Source organism: Mangifera indica, chromosome 1 (assembly GCF_011075055.1).
Source record: "Mangifera indica cultivar Alphonso chromosome 1, CATAS_Mindica_2.1, whole genome shotgun sequence".
NCBI lineage: Eukaryota > Viridiplantae > Streptophyta > Magnoliopsida > Sapindales > Anacardiaceae > Mangifera > Mangifera indica.
The window spans coordinates 4,181,859-4,201,809 of record NC_058137.1 but is presented as its reverse complement, the minus strand read 5'-3'; the positions used below and the strand labels follow the sequence as shown (position 1 = coordinate 4,201,809).

The 19,951-nt window shown below is 32.5% G+C and overlaps 3 protein-coding genes and 1 non-coding gene across 5 annotated transcripts; 2 read left to right on the top strand and 2 right to left on the bottom strand.

The window, feature by feature from the left end:
- The first annotated feature begins 137 nt into the window (after nucleotides 1-137).
- On the top strand, nucleotides 138-4,294 carry LOC123213568 (histone deacetylase HDT1). Of its 2 annotated transcripts, none has more exons than XM_044633036.1 (10): nucleotides 138-316; nucleotides 1,018-1,088; nucleotides 1,182-1,396; nucleotides 1,539-1,564; nucleotides 1,727-1,768; nucleotides 1,857-2,038; nucleotides 3,281-3,406; nucleotides 3,501-3,591; nucleotides 3,829-3,964; nucleotides 4,040-4,294. In XM_044633036.1, the coding sequence occupies exons 1-10, from the start codon at nucleotides 295-297 to the stop codon at nucleotides 4,101-4,103; spliced, it is 975 nt and encodes a 324-aa protein (XP_044488971.1). In that variant the 5' UTR covers nucleotides 138-294; the 3' UTR covers nucleotides 4,104-4,294. The 2 variants fall into 2 exon arrangements, with proteins under 2 accessions (XP_044488971.1, XP_044488981.1); XM_044633046.1 differs by having other exon boundaries at nucleotides 145-316; nucleotides 3,281-3,400.
- A 439-nt stretch (nucleotides 4,295-4,733) lies between these two features.
- On the bottom strand, nucleotides 4,734-7,972 carry LOC123213580 (splicing factor U2af small subunit B-like). Its single transcript, XM_044633056.1, has 5 exons — nucleotides 7,590-7,972; nucleotides 7,409-7,490; nucleotides 6,435-6,561; nucleotides 5,893-6,332; nucleotides 4,734-5,012 (listed from the first exon to the last, which is right to left on the bottom strand). The coding sequence occupies exons 1-4, from the start codon at nucleotides 7,911-7,913 to the stop codon at nucleotides 5,936-5,938; spliced, it is 930 nt and encodes a 309-aa protein (XP_044488991.1). The 5' UTR covers nucleotides 7,914-7,972; the 3' UTR covers nucleotides 4,734-5,012; nucleotides 5,893-5,935.
- An 87-nt stretch (nucleotides 7,973-8,059) lies between these two features.
- TRNAL-UAA lies at nucleotides 8,060-8,142 on the top strand. Its single transcript has one exon. It is a non-coding gene; the product is annotated as a tRNA-Leu (tRNA).
- A 1,275-nt stretch (nucleotides 8,143-9,417) lies between these two features.
- On the bottom strand, nucleotides 9,418-13,574 carry LOC123227508 (enolase 2-like). Its single transcript, XM_044652427.1, has 15 exons — nucleotides 13,416-13,574; nucleotides 13,048-13,111; nucleotides 12,864-12,928; nucleotides 12,733-12,780; nucleotides 12,554-12,640; nucleotides 12,386-12,466; nucleotides 11,953-12,135; nucleotides 11,336-11,410; nucleotides 11,157-11,219; nucleotides 10,979-11,056; nucleotides 10,467-10,661; nucleotides 10,230-10,280; nucleotides 10,004-10,144; nucleotides 9,843-9,899; nucleotides 9,418-9,753 (listed from the first exon to the last, which is right to left on the bottom strand). The coding sequence occupies exons 1-15, from the start codon at nucleotides 13,482-13,484 to the stop codon at nucleotides 9,673-9,675; spliced, it is 1,338 nt and encodes a 445-aa protein (XP_044508362.1). The 5' UTR covers nucleotides 13,485-13,574; the 3' UTR covers nucleotides 9,418-9,672.
- Between the last annotated feature and the right edge of the window lie 6,377 nt (nucleotides 13,575-19,951).

The window sequence follows — 19,951 nt, the reverse complement described above, 5'->3', positions numbered from 1 at the left end:
TCTAAACGGGAACAAGGAGCAAGCATCTAAACCTAACAATGTGTTGTGTAGACCATAGACCAGACTACTACCGGCAAAAGCAATTCAGCCGTACACATGTACCATATATAAGGTGTCAGATCTTTTTCCATTGTAGCGCGCCACACCTCAATAACTCTGGGCTTCAGCGAACCAGCTAAATGCTTATCACTTTATCGAAGGACTAAATTTATTTATATATATTCACATTAGTTTCTACTGGAAGAACATGAACAAAAAAAAAGTAAAAAAAAAAATCTCTCTTCCCTGTCCGCCATGCCATCTATGGAGTTTTGGGGTAACACAGGAGATCAGAAATTTGTTTGATTTTTTGTCTTTGTTTTCTAATCTTAAAGTTTGTGTTTGCTTGACGAGAAATGTGAAAACGCAAGCGAAGTAAAAATCGTATTAAAATCTAATAATCATTTAACCTATATTTACGCCTTCTAATTATTGTTCATTATGTTATTTACGATGTGTTTTTCTTGAAAATCAACACAATTTAGGGTTTGATCTTTTGATTTTACTTTTTCCTTTCGCTTTTTTAAAATGAAGGAGTGTGCCATTTTGGATAATGTCGTCGTCTTTGTAATTAAAATGTTTGGTTTTGATTGGATTCTGAGTTAGAATTTACTTTATTGAACTTTAGGCTTTTTTTTCCTCTTAATAGTAAAGCACCGTCATACAAGTAATTAAAAAAAAAAAAATAGATACTTTCATTTGTTCTTTTTTTTTTTATGTTGATTATAGTATCACGTTACTTCATGATTTGGTTAAATTGTGGTTGTATCAGTGAGTTCTGCATTTTGGTTCACTAGTTATTTGTTATACTATATATATATGTGTGTGTGTGTGATTAATTAAGCACTAAGATTGCAACAGATGGCTTTGGCTCTCCAAGATACGCTAGCGTTTTGATTTCTACAATGTGTTTTGTGGGTTGACCTTGATCTGATATTTTACTTATTCTATACTTTTTTTTGTTCCCCTGTGTTTCAGGTATTGAGGTAAAAAGTGGGCAGCCACAGAAGGTCAATCCTGGTGGTCGCAGGGTCATTCATCTGTCGCAGGTTATAATTGATTGTTTATAGATTTCTATTTTTTGGCTGTTTCAACGGTTAATTACATAAGACAGTGATTGTGCTTAAATTGCCTAATCACAGGCTTCCTTGGGGGAGGTCAAGAAGGACAAGGGAAATGGACATGTATGTCTGTATCTGAAAGTTGATGATAAGAAACTGGTTCTTGGAACACTTTCTCCTCTAAAATTGCCTCAATTGAGTTTCGACCTGGCTCTTGAAAAAGATTTTGTGCTGTCTCATAATTGGAAAAATGGGAGTGTCTACTTCACTGGCTACAGAGTTAAAATGGACCAAACATATCCTTTCCGCTCATTTTTTTTTTTTTTTAAACATGTTTCCTGGATTTTATATTTCCTTTTGGTATGGATCAATCGGTCCTAGAATATCTTTTTCTTTCATCTATGTTGCCTCCTTAACTGCTTTTTCTTTTGTCCTCACAATGGTTGCTGACAGTGATGATTCTGGTAACTCAAGTGTAACAATGCCCCCTTTGGATACATACATACATACGTACATATATCTATATATATATATGTATGTATGTATGTATATGTATATATTGTGCATATGGAGTCACTTTAGTTTTTGGTAAATAATATGCTCTTTCCTTAAATTGTGACTTGCAGACTCTGACGAAGATGTAAAGGAGATTTTGCTTAGAAACAGTGGTGAGCATAGTGCTCACACTGTATCTTTCTTGTTGTGGATCTTTAATCATGTAAATTTGAGAATCCTTCTTCCATTTTTTTTCTGTAGGAAAACCCGAGTTACAGGCCAAGTCTGTTTCCAAGCATCCTAATAACATTAAGCCTAATGCATCCACTGCTAAGGAGAACGTGAAGAATGTTAAACCCAATCGGAAGTTTGATGATAGTGATTCTGACGATACTGATTCGAAAGATTCATCCACCGATGATGATGAGACCAGTGATGATGAGGTATTTTATTAATTAGACTCATACTTGTAATTTTATGGCACCTTGAGTATATTTGTTGTATTCTTAATTTATTTAGACTGCAAATGATGTTGCTGAAGATAATCTTGTAAAAATTTTAAGAAGATTCTTAGCTAATGAAGATTTTTTTGGAGTTTAGAATAGTTTCTTTCAAACTTGCATCTGTTTTGTAACTGGACTGCTACTATATAACATGTTTCTTTACAGTATTTAAAATTTTGAAATATGATTTTTAAGATGAATTTAAGAAAACACTAGTATTAGTGCCCCAACTTGATTATAATTGGCCCTTGTCTAGTTTGTCCACTATGAAATATAAGGGCTTTTGTACATTCATCTTCTGGTGTGTTCTATAACCATATATAACTGGCATGTTGCAGTGTATATAGTTTTTACTGCAGTGTTCTTCTTCTCTCTCTCTACCTTCTTTTTATTTTTCCATAAAATAAAAAGCACGGCCTTATCCCTATGCTTTGCTATACAGCATCAATTGATCCACATTCATAATCACTGAATAAATGGATCTGTAGGTTCTAATTATGTAAACCATTAGTAGCCTATGATTATATACTTATTTATTACTTATACTGATTCTATCCAGCATTGTGTTTAATTGTTATATGCCTTTAGAAACACGTTTTATCTTCCATATTTCTTTTACAAATTTTTTTGATAAAGTTCAATGTTTGATCTTTTCCTTTTACTGTATGATACTGTGTGTACATATTTTCACCTGCTAAACATCACCATTGCTGATATCATGTTGACAAAGTTTGAACTGGCTGCACATGACCCTTTTTGTTACTCATTTGTTTCAAATTCTAATTTCATGCTTTACCGTTTTAGATTTAGAGACTTAAACATGGGATGAGAAACTCTTTAAATCTAGCTATTTGTGTATATACATTTATGCATAGTGTAAAGTAGAAAATTTTGTTAGATGAGGCCAGTTGTCTTATGCTATAATCTACAAGGCAAATTGATTCCACTATTTTCCTTTTCTAGTTTGACATAGACAATGCTTCAATTTTGAATTAACTGTAGCATTTAATTGAAACCTGATGTTTCAAACTTTATTTTTGTATTGCTTTCCCAATTTCACTCTATTATAGTGCGTACAGTGTACAATCAGCTTAAAATCTTAATTTGCTAGGTTGGCCGGTCTGTTTTTGTGTTTCATTATGGTATGATGATTTGTGGCAGCACTGATCAGTTTTTGTTCAGGATTTAAATCATATCAGTGGTGAAAGTAACAAGAGTGGTCATGAACACAATGAACGTGATGAAGATGATGAAGACAGTGATGAGAGTGAGAGTGATGATGAGGATGAGACACCAAAGAAAGTGAGGGCAGTATCGCTTGCTTTGTTTGGGATTCGCTTTATTTGGTTGTTTATCCAGTATTTGTAATTTTCTTACTGTATTTATTTTTCCCCTCTTGAAGGCTGAACCAAGCAGGAAGAGATCTGCAGAATCTGCAACAAAATCCCCTGTTCCTGACAAGAAGACTAAATTCATCACACCTCAAAGGACTGGTAATTACTATCTCATTTGTGTTATTGCTATTAGGTTGCTTTTCTTGCTTTTTTTTTTTTTTTTGGTTTTACTTTCGATGGGATTCTCTGTTGATTTGCTTTTCTTTTTTGAGATTTATTGTTATGAATATAATCTGCATGACATCTAGCATTTGTTGTTTCATTCTTTATTGTTATGAATGTGCATGAGCTTTAGCATCGACATGGGTCAAGAGATGACAATGGTTGGCTTTGCAGAAGGCAAGAAAGGGGTTGTTCACACTGCTACTCCTCACCCTTCAAAACGGGCTCAGAAAGCACCTGTTAACAGCAGCCAATCAAAGCAGCAAACTCAAAAATCAGGCGGGTCATTCTCGTGCAAGTCTTGCAACAGGTAATCTCATCCATTAAGCTCATTGAAATTTAGTATAGTTGCAACTAATCACATATTTTTGTCTAATTCTCACAGGTCATTTACCACAGAAGGCGGATTGGAAGCTCATACAAAGGCTAAGCACGGTGCTGCTGCTTGAGCAGTGTGGTCCACCTAGCTTTCTTCACTGATCTCATTTGTGAGATGAATTATTGTTGAGAAAGAAGAGTGATGAATAGGTTAATGAATTGAATCTGGTAGTCGTTTTGTGGAATTTATGTTTTTGTGGGCACCTGGTTTTCGTAAAACTAACTAATCAGCATATATTTTTAAGGCCTCGGAGACTTAAAATGTCTTGCATTGGTAGGTAAACCCTAAAGCTGAATTAAACATGCTCTTCTTGAAATGCACAAGCCAAGGCCGTGAAATTTCGTTAAGCCAATTTGATAATTTGGTCTTAATGGTTGGGGCCTTTGGGCGTTACATATCTACTTTCGATGCCAAACGATGTATATTAAGATATTAAGATAATGTTTAACCTGACAAATCGAAATTAAAAGAAATGAGTGGGTAGCTAGAAATAATCCACCTTCATGATTATATTAAGATAATGTTTAACTTAACAAAACAAAAATAACAATCTTAATGGCACCATTAGCTCATAACCAAAAAGCAATTTCACAAAAGTTCAATAAGTTAATCCACAAACTTAAAAATACTTTCGTGACATATTTTCATGCCAATACTCCGACAAATATAAAGTTATACCAGGACAAAGAAGAAAAAGATAAGCTTAAAAGAGTGCCAGGCTAGTATTTCCATGGCCACAGCATAAAATTGTGCCACAAGCTACAACACGATCTTGTTGGAAAATAGTTTAACATTGCATTTAAATAAGTTAAAAAACTCAACAACCCTAAACATCAATCTACTCTTGAAGCAGCAAGTTCATACCGTGTCGACAAGCTTTGCACGTCATTTTCTTGAGAATCTGTCCATTGGCGTTCGGATACTTCCACAATGTAGCATTACAATCCTGTAAACATGCTCTGCAGACAACGACACCAACCTGTATACAAATATTATGGTAAGCCGCAAAAAAAGTGAGGCCCGATCCTGGGTAGCAGGAAAACCTGAACCTGCAAAACTCATAACTCAGGTAAGACCACAAGTTTAAAAGAAAGTGATATAGACAGAACAAGGCTCTTTAGATCCCACCAGATTTGATTAACCAGGACTGCCTGACAATTAATTTTTGGTATACAAAGACACTGAAAATCTGCACACATACACTATCCCACTCATTTGTTTTACTTTAAGACACAGACTGGGAAAACTTAGACCTACATTCTGACTTTAAAGAATTTATGACCATGTATCAAGATTCAGAAAGACTGAATGGCTGAGACAGGTTCGATTTTAAATAATTTGATTGTAAGTGTTAAAAGCTTGTGAAATAGCCTCCAATGTTTGTGCACCATTACCAAAATGGTTGTTGTTTCACTTCTGATTTCTGAATCACTTATCCTAGCGATGGCTATAACAAAACAGTCAGCAATACTTGTAACTGAAGTAAATACCAAAGTTACGAATGAAGTGGATAAAAACAATTTTGAGAAAACATGAAGGTAAACAGCAATAGCTGAACCTTTAGACACCAGAGACAGGACGTATAAAGAAAAACCAAAGGTTATGGTACATGCAAAAAATCACTTTCGTAATTACTTTTTCTTATTCTATATTTTTCTTAAAATTAAAGGAAGGCAGGAAAATCAAGAAAAATAGAATTTTACTTTCAACAACATGACAGTGAACCTGTACTCCACCTGCACTGTGGAAATGGGCAATAAGCCATACTTTCTAAATAGGCTGTCTATCCAAAAAGAAAAGCTGCACTCCTGTATGTACTAATTAAACTTTAGTAAACAAAACAGAGCATATGAACAAACCAGACAAACTCTTCAATTGAGCCAGTAGTTGATTTCAACACTGTCACTGCTGCTGAGGATCACTATATTGATCATCATCATGTACAAAGCCATTGTTGTTGTTACTATTATCAATCTTATGACTAGATTCTGCCTCCTCCTTTTCCCTGTTCCATTGCTCAATCTTAGCCCTTCTTTCAGCACTACTTTCTCTAACAGGACTCCTATTCCTCCTTGACCCTGGGCTTCTGCTTCGTCCCCCTTTATGTCCAGGACTTCGGCTTCTAGGCCTCCTGCCCCTATCATGGTAGCGATGATTTCTTTCATCTTCACGTCTACCTGAACCACGGCCTCCATGTGAGCGCTCCTCATAACCGCGATGTCTATGTGGACTACGACTCCTACTTCGACTGTGGCTGCGCCTTCTCCTATTTCTCCCAAACAATTGCCTCCTCAAGTCCCTAAATTGATTCGAAAAGACCATTTAGATACAACCATATCACCAAGCAGAGGAAACATATATGTCAAATCTAAAAAAAGGGGAAAAATAAATAGAAACCAACCTGTTAATCTTTTTCAAATGCATGAAGTTACAGTAGCCACCTCGATTGCATACATTTTCCTCATACTGCCTACATGTGGCTTCTCGAAAATCTGTCACTGGAGAGAAGTCAACAATGATAGGGCGCCCTGATAAATGTCAAAAACGTGATCAGATTTGCACATGTACAACTTTGACACTGAAAAATTATAGCAACAAGAAGAGTAAAACCATAAGAACAAAGTATGCATAACAGTGGCTTGAGCTCCATGAGAAAAACTCAAGCTACTGCTATGATTAAATGGCCAACAAATTCACCAATAAGAAAATGTTGTTAACACTAAATAAGCTCTGCCAATAGTATCTTTTAACTTCTTGGTATCATTGATTATGGTCTCATCTGTAATAGCCTATTGAAATCCACCATGGATGGGCACAACAATAATTTACAATGATCACAATGAATAAATCTATGAAATAAAAATTTGTGGAAGGCAGGCTACCAGAGAACAATAAAAGCGTAGTAACTAGCTTTTGAATGGTGAACCCAACATCAACATATTCGACATTACCGATAATAAAATCCATTTCGATGAACAGAATAGAACCATATCTAATTGTAGGATTTTGGTATGTGCTAATGTTTGAATTTTAAAACCCAAAATCAACATCTTCAACATTATTGAAATATCAAGAGATTCAGCGCCAAACAATGAAAAAGTAAACATGCTCCTATTCAGCAGCACTACAGACTCTCATTGTAGGCTATAATTTAACTGTTAATGAGAGTGATCTCGTTAACTTAAGTTCTTTTGAGACTGAAAATAATTGTAATCAAAGTGATCACACTACATAAAAACTTCGGTCATTGAAATTAAGAACAAACTGTTGGTTCATTTGAATTAACAACTATTCTTTGGGTAATTAAAAGACAAAACAACATTCATCTAATACATTGTATGCTCAAGCACAAGGAATCAAGACCAAAGATGTAACCTGCATAAAACCTTCCATTGAGATTTTGAAGCGCGTTAGCAGCATGCTCTTCCTCTCTGAACTGAACATACACATTACCCACCTGCACAAAAGCAAAGGCCATCAACAACTAACTAAATTCAAAAAAAAAAAAATATTTGATTAAATTTAAAAAAAAAAAAAAAAGAAGAAGAAAAATAACCATGTGGTCAGCCAAATTGTCACAAATGTTCAAGCTCTCGATCTCGCCGTACTTACTAAGCTCCTCAAACAAATCCTCATAAAAATCCTCGAAGTGGTCTTGGATCTTGCGGGGGTCAAGGGCTTGGCCTTGGGGGTCAACGCCGGGAGTCATCATGTCGGGGCGTTGGTACATGTTAGAGAGAAGGAGCGTGGGGCTAATACTAGGTTTAGTGTGAAGCCGGGAGCACCGATCTCCGTGACGGCATGCTCCGATCTTGAAATAAAAGGGGCAGTTGACTCTATCCTTCTCTGTTCCGAAGATGGATGCTAAGTGCTCCGCCATGCCTCTAGTCTAAGGTAATTAATTCAACGATCTGATCTATCTAGGGTTTCAACTTAGTTTTGAACTACGATTTATAAGCGAAACACTTGAACAGTTCTATATATGTATATCTATATATATTAATACTAGGATGAACCGATAAATGAGCAGGTTTGCCCGAGAGGTTAAGGGGGAAGACTTAAGATCTTCTGCACATAAGTGCGCGTGGGTTCGAACCCCACAGCCTGCAATTTTCGTCTTATATACATTATGGTTATTTGGAATAAAGAGAATATATTTTTCTTTCTAATATTTTTCTCATTATTTAATTGTATTTGTATATATATATGAAATTATTTTTGTAGTGATGTGAAAAAGTTACACGAATATACTTATAGTTGTATAGATCTATTAGTGCTCCGTTAATATTAAGGAGGCATTTGCTTTAATGTATAGAAAAATTATTCTTGGTAATCTATTTTGTATTATTAATATTATTTTATTTTATTATAAAATAATAAAATATTTTGATAATTTTTTATTATAGATGATGATGTGATAGATAATTTGATTATCACATTTAGTTTAAATATTAAAATATTACTAAAATAATATTGATTTTATTATAATTATACTTTTATTTTTTAATTTTTTAACACAAGAATATCATATTTTTAATTAATATAAAAAATATTAAAAACAATATTTTAGAATAATTATATCAAATATATTTAAGTAAAATAATATACTATTATTCTTTTATTTTTTTAATCAAACACAATAATTATTTATACTTATCAAATTTTATTAAATATAATAATAATTTATATTTATCAAACATAATAATTATTTATATCTACTTTTTTTTTTGTTAAGTAACCTATTTTCAAAATAACAATTTTGACAGTAAAATGTTTTCTCAAACCAATTGACCGATAAAAAATTCACTTTTTAATCATATTTCTTTGAAAGTGTGAAACCCACTAATATTACTAAGGAAATTCACTTTTTAATTTTATTTTATTTTAAGTGTGAAACCACTTTTACTTTGAAACAATTTGAATCAGAGGGAGTATATAATTTGTAAAATTACTAACCAATAAGATTAATTAAATTTCTAATCAATATTATAAATTAAACTAAAAGATGCTGAGTTTTAATAACTAGTATATGCATGGTTTTATACTCCGCACCGCTAACAATAATTCAAACGGCACAAGTCTTTCTGAAAGGCCTGACCTATCAATAAATAGGCTTTTTTCGTTTCGCTTCATCAGAAGCTGCCACTGAATAGTCTGATACAAACTAGTTTTAGATTACCTAAATTTTAGGTCATTAGTAATTGAATTTGAATCTTTATAAAATTAAAAACATTTCCACAAGACACGATACCAGCCACCGAAAAGGAGGGCAAGTGCCACGTCTAGGAATTTTGCATGCCAGGTGGCCTTTGATTATCCTATGGAAAGGCAAACCGATATCAATTTCTTAGGTTCACAAATATTATATGCATCGCTATAGATCATACAAAGACATTACTCTTTTTATTCATAGGAGTCATCGTTGTCATATATTCAAATTGCAATTCGCCAAAAAAAGACATGACAAACATCTTAGCTCACGCTGCTAAACATGCTCCAACTACGAAAGAAAACGTTTCAGAAACAACCTTTTCAAACTCTCAGTCTCAGACAGGACTAACAGCCGACCTGTTTTACACAGAATATACTTATTTAAGTACCCACATAACACAAAAGTTTTATCACCAAGCGCTCAAACCCTAGTATGGTTCCACAGGAGAGCGGAAGCTTGCTCCTGCATAAACTGCCATGGCACCAAGCTCTTCCTCAATTCTTAGAAGCTAACATTGAAAACATTAACTAGAGTCAGAACAACATTTTTCTTCCCACATGTTTATACCTGGACAAGCATTTAAACAAGATAGCTAACCTGATTATACTTTGCAAGTCGCTCTGACCTGCATGGTGCTCCGGTCTTAATTTGACCCTGTATCAAAAACCAAAAAAATATTATGACAAACAGATCAATTTTCAAACAAATCTTTGGCCTGTTGTGAGACAGTGGTCCGAGTTTCACAGAGAGAAAATTACCGTGGCCAAACCAACTGAGAGATCAGCAATAAAAGTATCTTCAGTTTCACCACTGCGGTGGCTAGCCATCACACCCCACCCAGCTCTCTTGGACATCTTGACAGCTTCAATGCTCTCAGTCACAGATCCAATTTGGTTGACCTATTCCGATACACAAATAAACTGAGACTTTTGTCTATAGTTGAACACGGCCAGAAGTTGACTAAAAAAGAAACTGATACAGTACCTTAAGGAGAAGGGCATTGCAAGTCTTCTCTTTTATAGCCTTCTCAACCCTCTGCAAACACATTAATACATAATAAAGTGAGAGGAAAACAAAATAGAAACAACAAAAAGATCAATTTGGCAGAATTTAAGCTTCCGTGGTCAATACAGTTTATGCAAATTCCTTAGTCTTCTTGATTAATTTTATGACCCCAAAAAAAACAAAAAAGACTGACACAAAAAATGTCTCAGTACTAACCTTGGGGTTGGTGACCAACAGATCATCTCCCACAATTTGTACATTTGCTCCAATTTCACAAGTCAGTTTGGCATAGTGCTCCCAGTCATCCTGGTCAAATGGATCTTCGATTGAAACAATAGGATACTCAGAAACAAATGACTTGTAAAGATCTTTTAGTGCATCTCCAGAGATCTTTTGTGAACCATCATTGTTCTGCAAAGACGACAACCACAAAAGGTCAAGACTGGAAAAAATAATTATACGTATAAGAAACTAGAACTTCAATCCAGGGAAAAACATAATTCATACCACGAGGATGGCATATCGAACACAGTAAAGCAATAGGCAGTATGAAATAAATACTAAAAATAATGATTAAAAAATTCTCCTGCTATATGTTAGAATCAGGCTACAACTCTCAATCTAATCCCTTCAAATGACTATCACGTAACAACAAGTCAATGACCATCCGGTCTAAAACAAATGCATAATTTCTCATTTGAAAAATATGGCTCATGAATACAACTCACCTCTTCTTTAAAGTTCAAATCATAGGTCTTATCTGAACCATAGAACTCAGATGCAGCAACATCCATTCCAATGACAACCTAACAAAAAGAAAAAGAATTTGCCTTTTGTTGTGATGTTCAAGTATCAAAAAGCAATTAAAAAAAAAAGCAAATAAAAAAATTGTTAGATGAAACTCACCTTGCCAGTGTAACCAGCCTTGGCAATGGCTGTCTTGAGCAACTCAAGTCCTTCTTTGTTTTCCTGAGGTTGCGCAAAAATTTATGGATGAGTTGAAAGTTATAAACTAGAAGCAAAACAAGAAATACACTAACAAGCAAAACTACTAAGATAAGGAGATCCCAATGAAGTTTGGTCACCTGAATGTTAGGTGCAAAACCACCTTCATCACCAACGTTTGTTGCATCCTGACCATACTTCTTCTTAATCACAGCCTAAAAAGGAAAAGAAAAAACAATGTAGTAAGAAAGAGGAAGGCCAACAAAAAGTCCAAGTCAACCTTACAAAAATGTAGGAATGTTTTATTAATATATGTGTCTATAAGCTTTATTCCCTATCAAGATATCAGAAAAAAATAATCACTAACAGAGACAACAAGAAATGAATTAGGATTAATATATCCCCGCAATGGAACATAAGCTGCATAATAGACAACATGCTCTGTTCTCTCAAAGGCAGTGCACAAAGCAATTACAAACAGAAAGGATTAAAAATTTCTTGGATAAGTCATCAATTGGAAATAAAATTCCCAAGGAACTTTTTTTTTTTTTTAATAAAAGCTGCAACGCATAAGGCCAGGGCATCGGAACACTCTAGCAAGGCCATATCCAAATAAAACAAACTTCCACTTTGATTTTTGTTAGTGATGGCAACCTCAACAAAATATCTAAATATAACTCCAATAAAAAAGGATAATGTCATGATTTGTTTCAACATACAGCAACAACAAATGTCTACGTGAATGATTTTAGCACACCTTCAAATGGTGGTACACTTCAACACCCATCTTCATGGCCTCCTTGAAAGTAGAAGCTCCAACAGGGAGAATCATAAACTCCTGCATAGCAAGTTTGTTGCCTGCATGTGATCCACCATTGATGACATTGAAAGCAGGTACTGGCAACACCAACTTCTTGTTACCAGCAAGTTCGGCAATATGCTGCATTCACAAAAATCATGCTCTTATCAATTAATTTTCCACAAGAGAGAATATAGTAATAATGATGATGGTCTATTCCTTGTTATGTTGGGATAAAAAGATAGAATAGATTATTTTTTTACAGCTTCATGAGAGGCATGACAAATAATTTATGGAAACCAATATTTAATAAAATTGAAAAATCTTCCGGAACCAAAGGTGTAAACTTCAACAGGTAACACATAATTAATAATTAGAAAGTATGACAGACCTTGTATAATGGAATATCCTTGACATGGGCACCAGCTTTGCAGACTGCAAGAGACACTGCCAAAATGGCGTTTGCTCCAAGCTGAAAATCCACATTAAATGCAACAATAAATATAAATCTATGTAAACATGCATATGGATTTGAAATTTAGGAAAGTCCATCAAGTACATTCTGTTTGCACCAACCCCACTCGTTCACGGTTCCATCGAGTACTTGAACCATGAAATTGTCAATTTCTGCCTGCTTGGTTGGGTCCTGCATGAAACAAAAAAATATTAAAAAATTGCAGTTAGATTACGAAAGAACTCTCAGATGACAAAAACATCCCATATAAGTTAGTGACGAACCTTGCCAACAAGAACTGGGCCAATGATTGCATTGACATTCTCGACAGCCTGCATGCATAAAAACACATCATTAGCAAACGGTACGTTAACACTTATTTATAAAAGAGACGGAAGACATAGCACAATCTAACCTTCGATACACCTTTTCCAAGGTAGTCCGAGCCCCCATCTCTTAATTCAAGAGCCTCATAAATTCCTGTACATTGGCCGATTAATTAATTAATTGCCAATACTAAATTCTAGATACATTTAAGAAAAAAGTACCCATTTATGTGAATTCTAGAAAGATAACAAACCATAAAACATATAACATACCAGTTGAAGCACCACTTGGAACAGCAGCTCTTGACAAGAAACCATCTGATGTCTTCACATCAACCTAACATTATCCAAATTAACGCAATCAGATAAAAACTTGACTAAATTTAACCACAAAACATAAAGGATTTGATGTCAAGGTAACTAAACGGAGATTTCGAATCACTGTAGCTTAGAATAAGTAAAACGAACAGCAAACTCGCACTCGATAAACGATTCAACACAGAAACTCAATAACTGATAGTAAAACTTAAAGCTAAGTCATATGATATACATCTCTACCGTTAGCACATCACCGATTCGAACAAAAGCTAGAAAGTATCGAAAATCAGTAAACGGACAGATCGATGATCCAAGAGACAAACCTCGACCGTCGGATTGCCACGGCTATCGAAGATCTGCCTAGCCTTGACGGAGACAATAGTAATCGCCATATCTAAAGCTTATGGATGGATCTAGAAGGAGAGAGTATTTTTATGTAGAGTAGTTGGAGGTGAAAGGACCGTGCGGATATTTTATAGAGGAGCGGTTGATAAGAGCCGTCCGATTTATTATTGAAGTTAGGTTTCGCTTTATCAAAACGGTGTGCTTTGGTATTTGACTGATACCGTGAGCGTGTTTCTGTGTATAGCGATGGTTTTAACTGACTTTCCACGTTTGCTTTGTTGGAAAACACACAAGTTTGGTGAGCTTTCTTTTGGTCCAACAAAATGATGATGACATCAATTTTTCGGGTGTCACAGTCCGTTTGAAATTTGTTTGAACCAGAAATTACTCTAAACCCTTACCCGTTAGTCTCCTAATTTGGGTTAGCTTTTTTGGAATCAAGGGTAAAAGAGTAAAATAAATCCTAATTTCTATAATTATGAAGGCTTACTGCCTTCACCCCCACTATATGCAGACGAACAAATATAAGAACTGGCTGACTTACCAAACAGAATTATGAATTAGTCCAGTTACATTTTAATCTTAATTAATTTACCCAAAAATTAGTTAGCAACTTATTTTTTAATAAGAAAGGTTAAAAAAAAAAACTAGTAAAATTTTTTAAAATAAATAGGCCCAAAGACTTATTCCCACCCAAGGTTTGTTATATTTCCAAATTGATACTCACTAAATATTAAAAATCCAAATTTTTACCTATGAGTTGTTAAAATCAATAGGATCAATTAGTTTTAAGAATAAAATCATTGTTTAACTAATGTTATATTAAATATAATAAAACGTTATTCGTTTCTCCCTTTGTTTAGAAAACTAATAATTTTCTCTCAGGATTAAATTTTGAAATGTTATATTTCCCTCCTTGGATGTTTTTCTTTTCTTCACTTTTTCGACGTCATCTCCTGCCGGCTTCTCTCTCCCTACCTTTTTCTTTCCCTTTTCCGATGCTGTCTTCAGTCAACTTGTCTCTCTTTTCTCTTTTTTCTTTTCTGATGTCATCTCCAAACAATCATCTTCATCTCTAACAAAAAAGAATCATCTTCATTTAGAGACAAAGACGATTGTTTTGTTCGGAGACGATGTTGAAAAAGGGAACAAAAAGAAGAGGGAGAGAGAAGCCAATTAGAGACGATGTTGAAAAGGGGAAGAAAAGAAAGAAACCCTAAAGAGAAATTGTTAATTTTTTAAACCAAAGGAAAAATGGGTAATATTTTATTATTTTAATATAACACGGATGAAATGATAATTTTATATTTAGAATTAATTGATTCTCTTAGTTTTAATACTCTATGGGTGAAAATAAGTCTTTTGGCCAAATAAATAAAACAAAATCTGGACCTAAGAAAAATACTAAATAAAACAGGATTAAAAATTCTAAAGAATTTGAAAATTTAAGTACTTTCTATTTAAAAAAAAAGAAACTAAAATCTAAAATATATTTGCCAAGAAGTTTAAATATTTTCTATATTTATATTAGCTTTTTAATTATTTACAAGTTAAGTTTTTGAATTTTTAAAATATCAATACCAAGGGTTGATAGGTTTTTCCAAACCTTAAGGTTCAAAGTAGTTATCCCTTTGAAGAAAAATAACATAAAATAAAAAGATTTCTTGTACAAAGGAGAATGAGGAGATTGGCATTTGTGTTGACTATTTTGTTTACATGCATTAAATTAAAATGGGGTTACTTCATAGTTTCAAATGTGAGCAGCCTGCGCATGCTGCTTTCCCCACTTATGTATTCAAGTTTAATTGAGGATGATGAAGAGTTGACTGGCATGAGTAATGACATCAAGATCTGTAGCGTTTTAATTATATGTAGATCAAGTTATATTTTCCACCCAACCTTTAATGAGATAGTATTTTTATCCTTTAAATTTAAAAAAATAATTTATTACCCATATATCAAAGTTCCTAGTAAAAAGTATTTATTTTATTTTATCTAAATATTATAATATAGATATAGTTAAATGTTTATGTTATCTCAAAGGTTTAAAAGAGGGCAAAATACTATTTCTCATCCAAGTTTTAGTTTAATTTCAAAAACATACTCATGTTAATTGAAAAACTCAAATATTCACTCATAAATTAACTTTTATTAGAATTTTTTATTAGAGTGAAGGGTAAAATCGTTATTTTACTATTAAATCATAAAACCTTAAACATATCTATCATTTTTCCCATTAATTTAAAAAATTTATAGTTTTCCCCCTAAATTAAACTTTGAAAAACAACATTTTCTCCTAGGTTTTTTTCTTCCATCTCTAATGATCGAATGTCATTTCCATCGTTAGCCAACATTCCCACCATCTTCTTTTCCAACAGTCGAAGTTTACCAGACCAAGTTTGTCAGATGAAGACAACGGTCTTCATTCAATGAAATCAATCAGGTAAGAACATCGACTAGGGGAGAAGAAGATAGTGGTAGGGGTGTGCACAGTCCGGTTTGATGTGGTTTGAGATATTTTTCAAACCAAATTGAAAAAACGGTTTAAAAAAATTTTAAACCAAACCAAACAATTTTAGATTATAAACCAAACTGAAAAAATACGATTTGGTCCGGTTTGGTTATGGTTTAAACCGTATAAAAAATCATATACTTTCTACAATGATTTTGCATGTTGAATTATACATTGTCCTATAATGATTTTAACACCATTGCACAATAGAATCTCTTGCTTATACTCAGCAAAAACAATAAAAGACTGACATTGGAAATAGCAGAAGCAAGAAAATGTTGAGTCCATGCTAGATTTTCATGCAAGCAAGAAGCGATTTGGTAAAAAGCCTTTTTCACAACGGTAGCTTTCCCAAATATTTGTACACCAACAGAAAAGGCAATAAGTAAGATCAATTGAAAGTCTAAGCCAAGAAGTTATGAAAAAAGTGATAGCTTATTCATTTTTATTTGAGTGATGACGAGTTGATCAAAGGTGAGTTAACCGATGCTTCAGATGATGATTGAAACTAAGAAGATAGCGATAGAGCTATGGTTTCTGGCGAGGAGATAAGGTGAGAAAGAAAGATGGTGGCAGAGGAGAAACTAAAGCAAGGGAGAAAGAGAAGTGTTGCAGTGACAGAAGAGATAAAAGGTTGGAAAGAAATAATTAGTTAGGTAGGGTTTTAATAATGTTTATTATATATATATATATATATGCACGATTTATGGTTTGATTCGGTTTGTAAACCGCTCAAACTGTAATCTAAACTGTAAATCGTTTTTTAAAAAATTTTCAACCGAAACTAAACCGTTTTATAATTCAACCTAAACCAAACTATAAATTTTAAATGGTTCGATCTAGTTTTACGGTTTGAATCAAATTATACTCACCTCTAGATAGTGGAAAGGTTGGTCGACAATGGGAACAATAACTAGTTGTCAGAGATGGAAAAAATTATTGAAGGGAATTGCTAGTTTTCTAGATTTAATAGAGGAAAATAATATAATTTTTGAGGTTTTTAGGGTTTTTAAGTAAAATGAAGATTTCACCCTTATCTATAATGAAAAATTATAACAGAAGTTAGTTCATGAGTGGGTATTTGAATTTTTTATTTACTACAAGTATTTTTTTATATTAGGGATAAATTTTGGGTGGAAAATAGTCTTTTGACCTTTAAAATATTTTAATAACAAACTAAATTATCAATAATATTATAAAAGTGTAAATGTCCTTTTTTTTCTTAACTTATTAGAGGGAAACAAATATTTTCCTCCTATCTCATTTGAAAAATTATATATTCATTAAATATATTTGGAAAATACAACTATAACCTTAATTGTTTAAAACATAATAATTACATCCATAATTTGTTATATCATATTTAGTTTTTTAGTGGTATACTCATGGACATATTGACATTTAAAAATTTTCAAAAATTAAAAAAAAACAAACTTTTATAATTTCAAAAACATTTTTAAAAATTTCATTACCACCCCTAAAATTTTTAAAATTATAATTTTCCTAAAATCTGATATCATACATAATTGACACTTATATTTATAATTGTATGATATATTTTTATTATTTTTATTAAAATCAGTCTAAATTAGGATATAAAAAATATTTTACAAAATTTTAAGGACTTTAATTGGAGGGTTTTTTTGTTATTTCAAACTTAAAAGTTAAGATTATGTTATTTCATCAAACCTTCAAAGGGATATAGTTATTTAAGCTTATTTATATTATTAAGATCGCCACTTATGACTTAGATTCGCATATTCTTAATTTAGTGCCACCCGCACATGTATTGTCTCTCAACACCTTTGCACTTATTTTATAAAAGGCCAAAGGACATATTCCGCCCATAGAATGTTACTTTTTTTAATTTTCGCTTCTTAATTTTAAAAATTTCAAACAATTACTTATAAGGAGATTAAGTTTATTAATTTTAAAGATAAAATTATTATTTTATTTATAATATTAAAAATAAACTAAAATTTAATCTTCTTTCTCTTTTACCTCAAACTTTAAAAACTAAAAATTTTCTTATAGGCCAAATTTAAAAAAATGACATTTCCCTTTTTACGATTTATTTTTTAATCTCTGACACTGAATTTGACGCCATCGGCAATGATAAAGAGTTTTTGGCACATTATCATGCTTCAACGATTTCTCTTCCCTCCTCTGGAACTCTGACTAACAAAGATCTCTTCTGGCAAGACAAACATCTAGTCTTCATAAGCAAGATCTTCATTGGTAAGAGTTTTAGAGGAGAGGAGAGAGATTGTTGGAGCATGATAATGCATCAAGAACGTCACTAGCAATGATATTGGATTTGGCGTCAAAGACTAAAACTAAAATATCATTTTTTTTAAAGTTGACTAAGGAAGAAAATTTTTAGTTTTTAGGGTTTAGGGAGAAAAAAAAGATTAAATTTTAAGGGATTAAAGTTTCGTTAATTTTAACTATTTATAAATGGGTATTTGGGATTTTTAAAATTAAGTGATAAAAACTTGAAAAAATATCATACTTTGGATGGGACTAAGTCATTTGACCTTTTAAAAATTACACAGAATAAATACTGCTTCTGCCTTTCATTTAAGAGATGTTTGAAACTAACAATTCCGAAAAAAAAAGAGATGTTTGAAACTTTGATTCGTGATGTGACCACAATTTTGGAAATTTTTTAATATAAAGATTGCTGTGTTGAAAAATTGGAAAAACCCAAGACAAAAGTTTTCTAATTCATTTTTTCAATGATGTTATTGGCTTATACTTTATCCCTCAAGACTTAATTTTATCATTAAATTTATAATTACAGTTATGTCCCTTATTAAAAGTACTAGGTAAAATAAAATTATTCCATACCAAGGATTTTAAGCATGATCACTTTTTTCATATATTTATGTAACGCTTATTAATTTCTATTAAAGAGATAAATAATTATTTCTTAAAGTACAACAACCGTAAAATTGGGCTTATACATTTAACATGCATATTGAAAATATCTTGCAACAATGGTATTGATTTGAAGATAACAACAAATCGGTAACAAATTATCTAAATTCATTTATCATATGAGGGGGAAATCCCACAGGTTATAATATCGTCACGAGTGTCAAAACGATATTGATTTAATGATCGATAACTTTATATAAAGACAAGTGGCAATATATTAACATATGGGTAAAAACCCTTAAATTTGAGTCATTTTGTCATAGAAGGTAAACATATTCCTCTTAGAGTGGACCTCTTATGGACTGTAAAATGAGTCCCTACTATGATATGAGATCATATGTTAAAGTTTATGCTGTGAAGGGTTCTTATAGGAAGGCAAGCACAAAACATGAAAATAGATGGTTGCTCAAGAGTATTAAAGCAAGTGATTCTACAAAAGTTTCTACTGTGAAGGAACCTTCGCTTCTCAAGCCCAAACACAGTTCATTCAGCCAGCAGTATTAGCCCATTAAATATGACCTAAGCTTAACCCAAAAAAAAGACAATATCCTTCATCCTCATTGTGAAGCGTGAAAAGAGATTTAAAAAAGGATTTAAGTAGGAGATGATTATTATCAAAATATTATTCCTATTCTTCCCCTATTGAGGGAATTATATTGATATCGTAGAATTTAATAAAATTATATATATAATTTTATATATAAAAAATAATATATTATTATATAATTATGTATTATTTTATTTTAAATTTTAAATTATTTAATTATACGATGACATCTTATTATTTATACATAAGATTGTATATACAATACTAATCTAATAGATCATTCAATATATATTGTTCATATGACTAATCTTTCACTTACAATATAATTAGACGACCTTCTAGTGTAATTCTTGTACAATTTTATTTTTTTTAAAAGAGAGTATGATTACACAACAATGTCCATATCTATCTTTAAAGAAAAAGCTCGAGTAGATTATAACCAATCTATCCCCGTAAACTTACTTAATTTTTGTTCATATTTGTGAAGAATATGCAAATTAAAAGAGGGTTATAAC

Bases quoted from the DNA above. Each gene is read 5' to 3' on its own strand.
- LOC123213568 (XM_044633036.1), top strand. From the start codon at position 295: ATGCCATCTATGGAGTTTTGGG. The intron at 1,397-1,538 runs ATATCCTTTCCG...TTTTGTCCTCAC, and splicing joins AGAGTTAAAATGGACCAAAC to AATGGTTGCTGACAGTGATG. The intron at 2,039-3,280 runs GTATTTTATTAA...GTTTTTGTTCAG, and splicing joins ATGAGACCAGTGATGATGAG to GATTTAAATCATATCAGTGG.
- LOC123213580 (XM_044633056.1), bottom strand. From the start codon at position 7,913: ATGGCGGAGCACTTAGCATCCATCTTCGGAACAGAGAAGGATAGAGTC. The intron at 7,491-7,589 runs GTTATTTTTCTT...GCTTTTGTGCAG, and splicing joins ACAATTTGGCTGACCACATG to GTGGGTAATGTGTATGTTCA. The intron at 6,333-6,434 runs GTTGGTTTCTAT...GAATCAATTTAG, and splicing joins CATTTGAAAAAGATTAACAG to GGACTTGAGGAGGCAATTGT.
- LOC123227508 (XM_044652427.1), bottom strand. From the start codon at position 13,484: ATGGCGATTACTATTGTCTCCGTCAAGGCTAGGCAGATCTTCGATAGC. The intron at 12,136-12,385 runs GTCTGTCATACT...TTGTGAATGCAG, and splicing joins AGGATATTCCATTATACAAG to CATATTGCCGAACTTGCTGG. The intron at 10,662-10,978 runs GTGAGTTGTATT...TCGTCTTTGCAG, and splicing joins ATTTGAACTTTAAAGAAGAG to AACAATGATGGTTCACAAAA.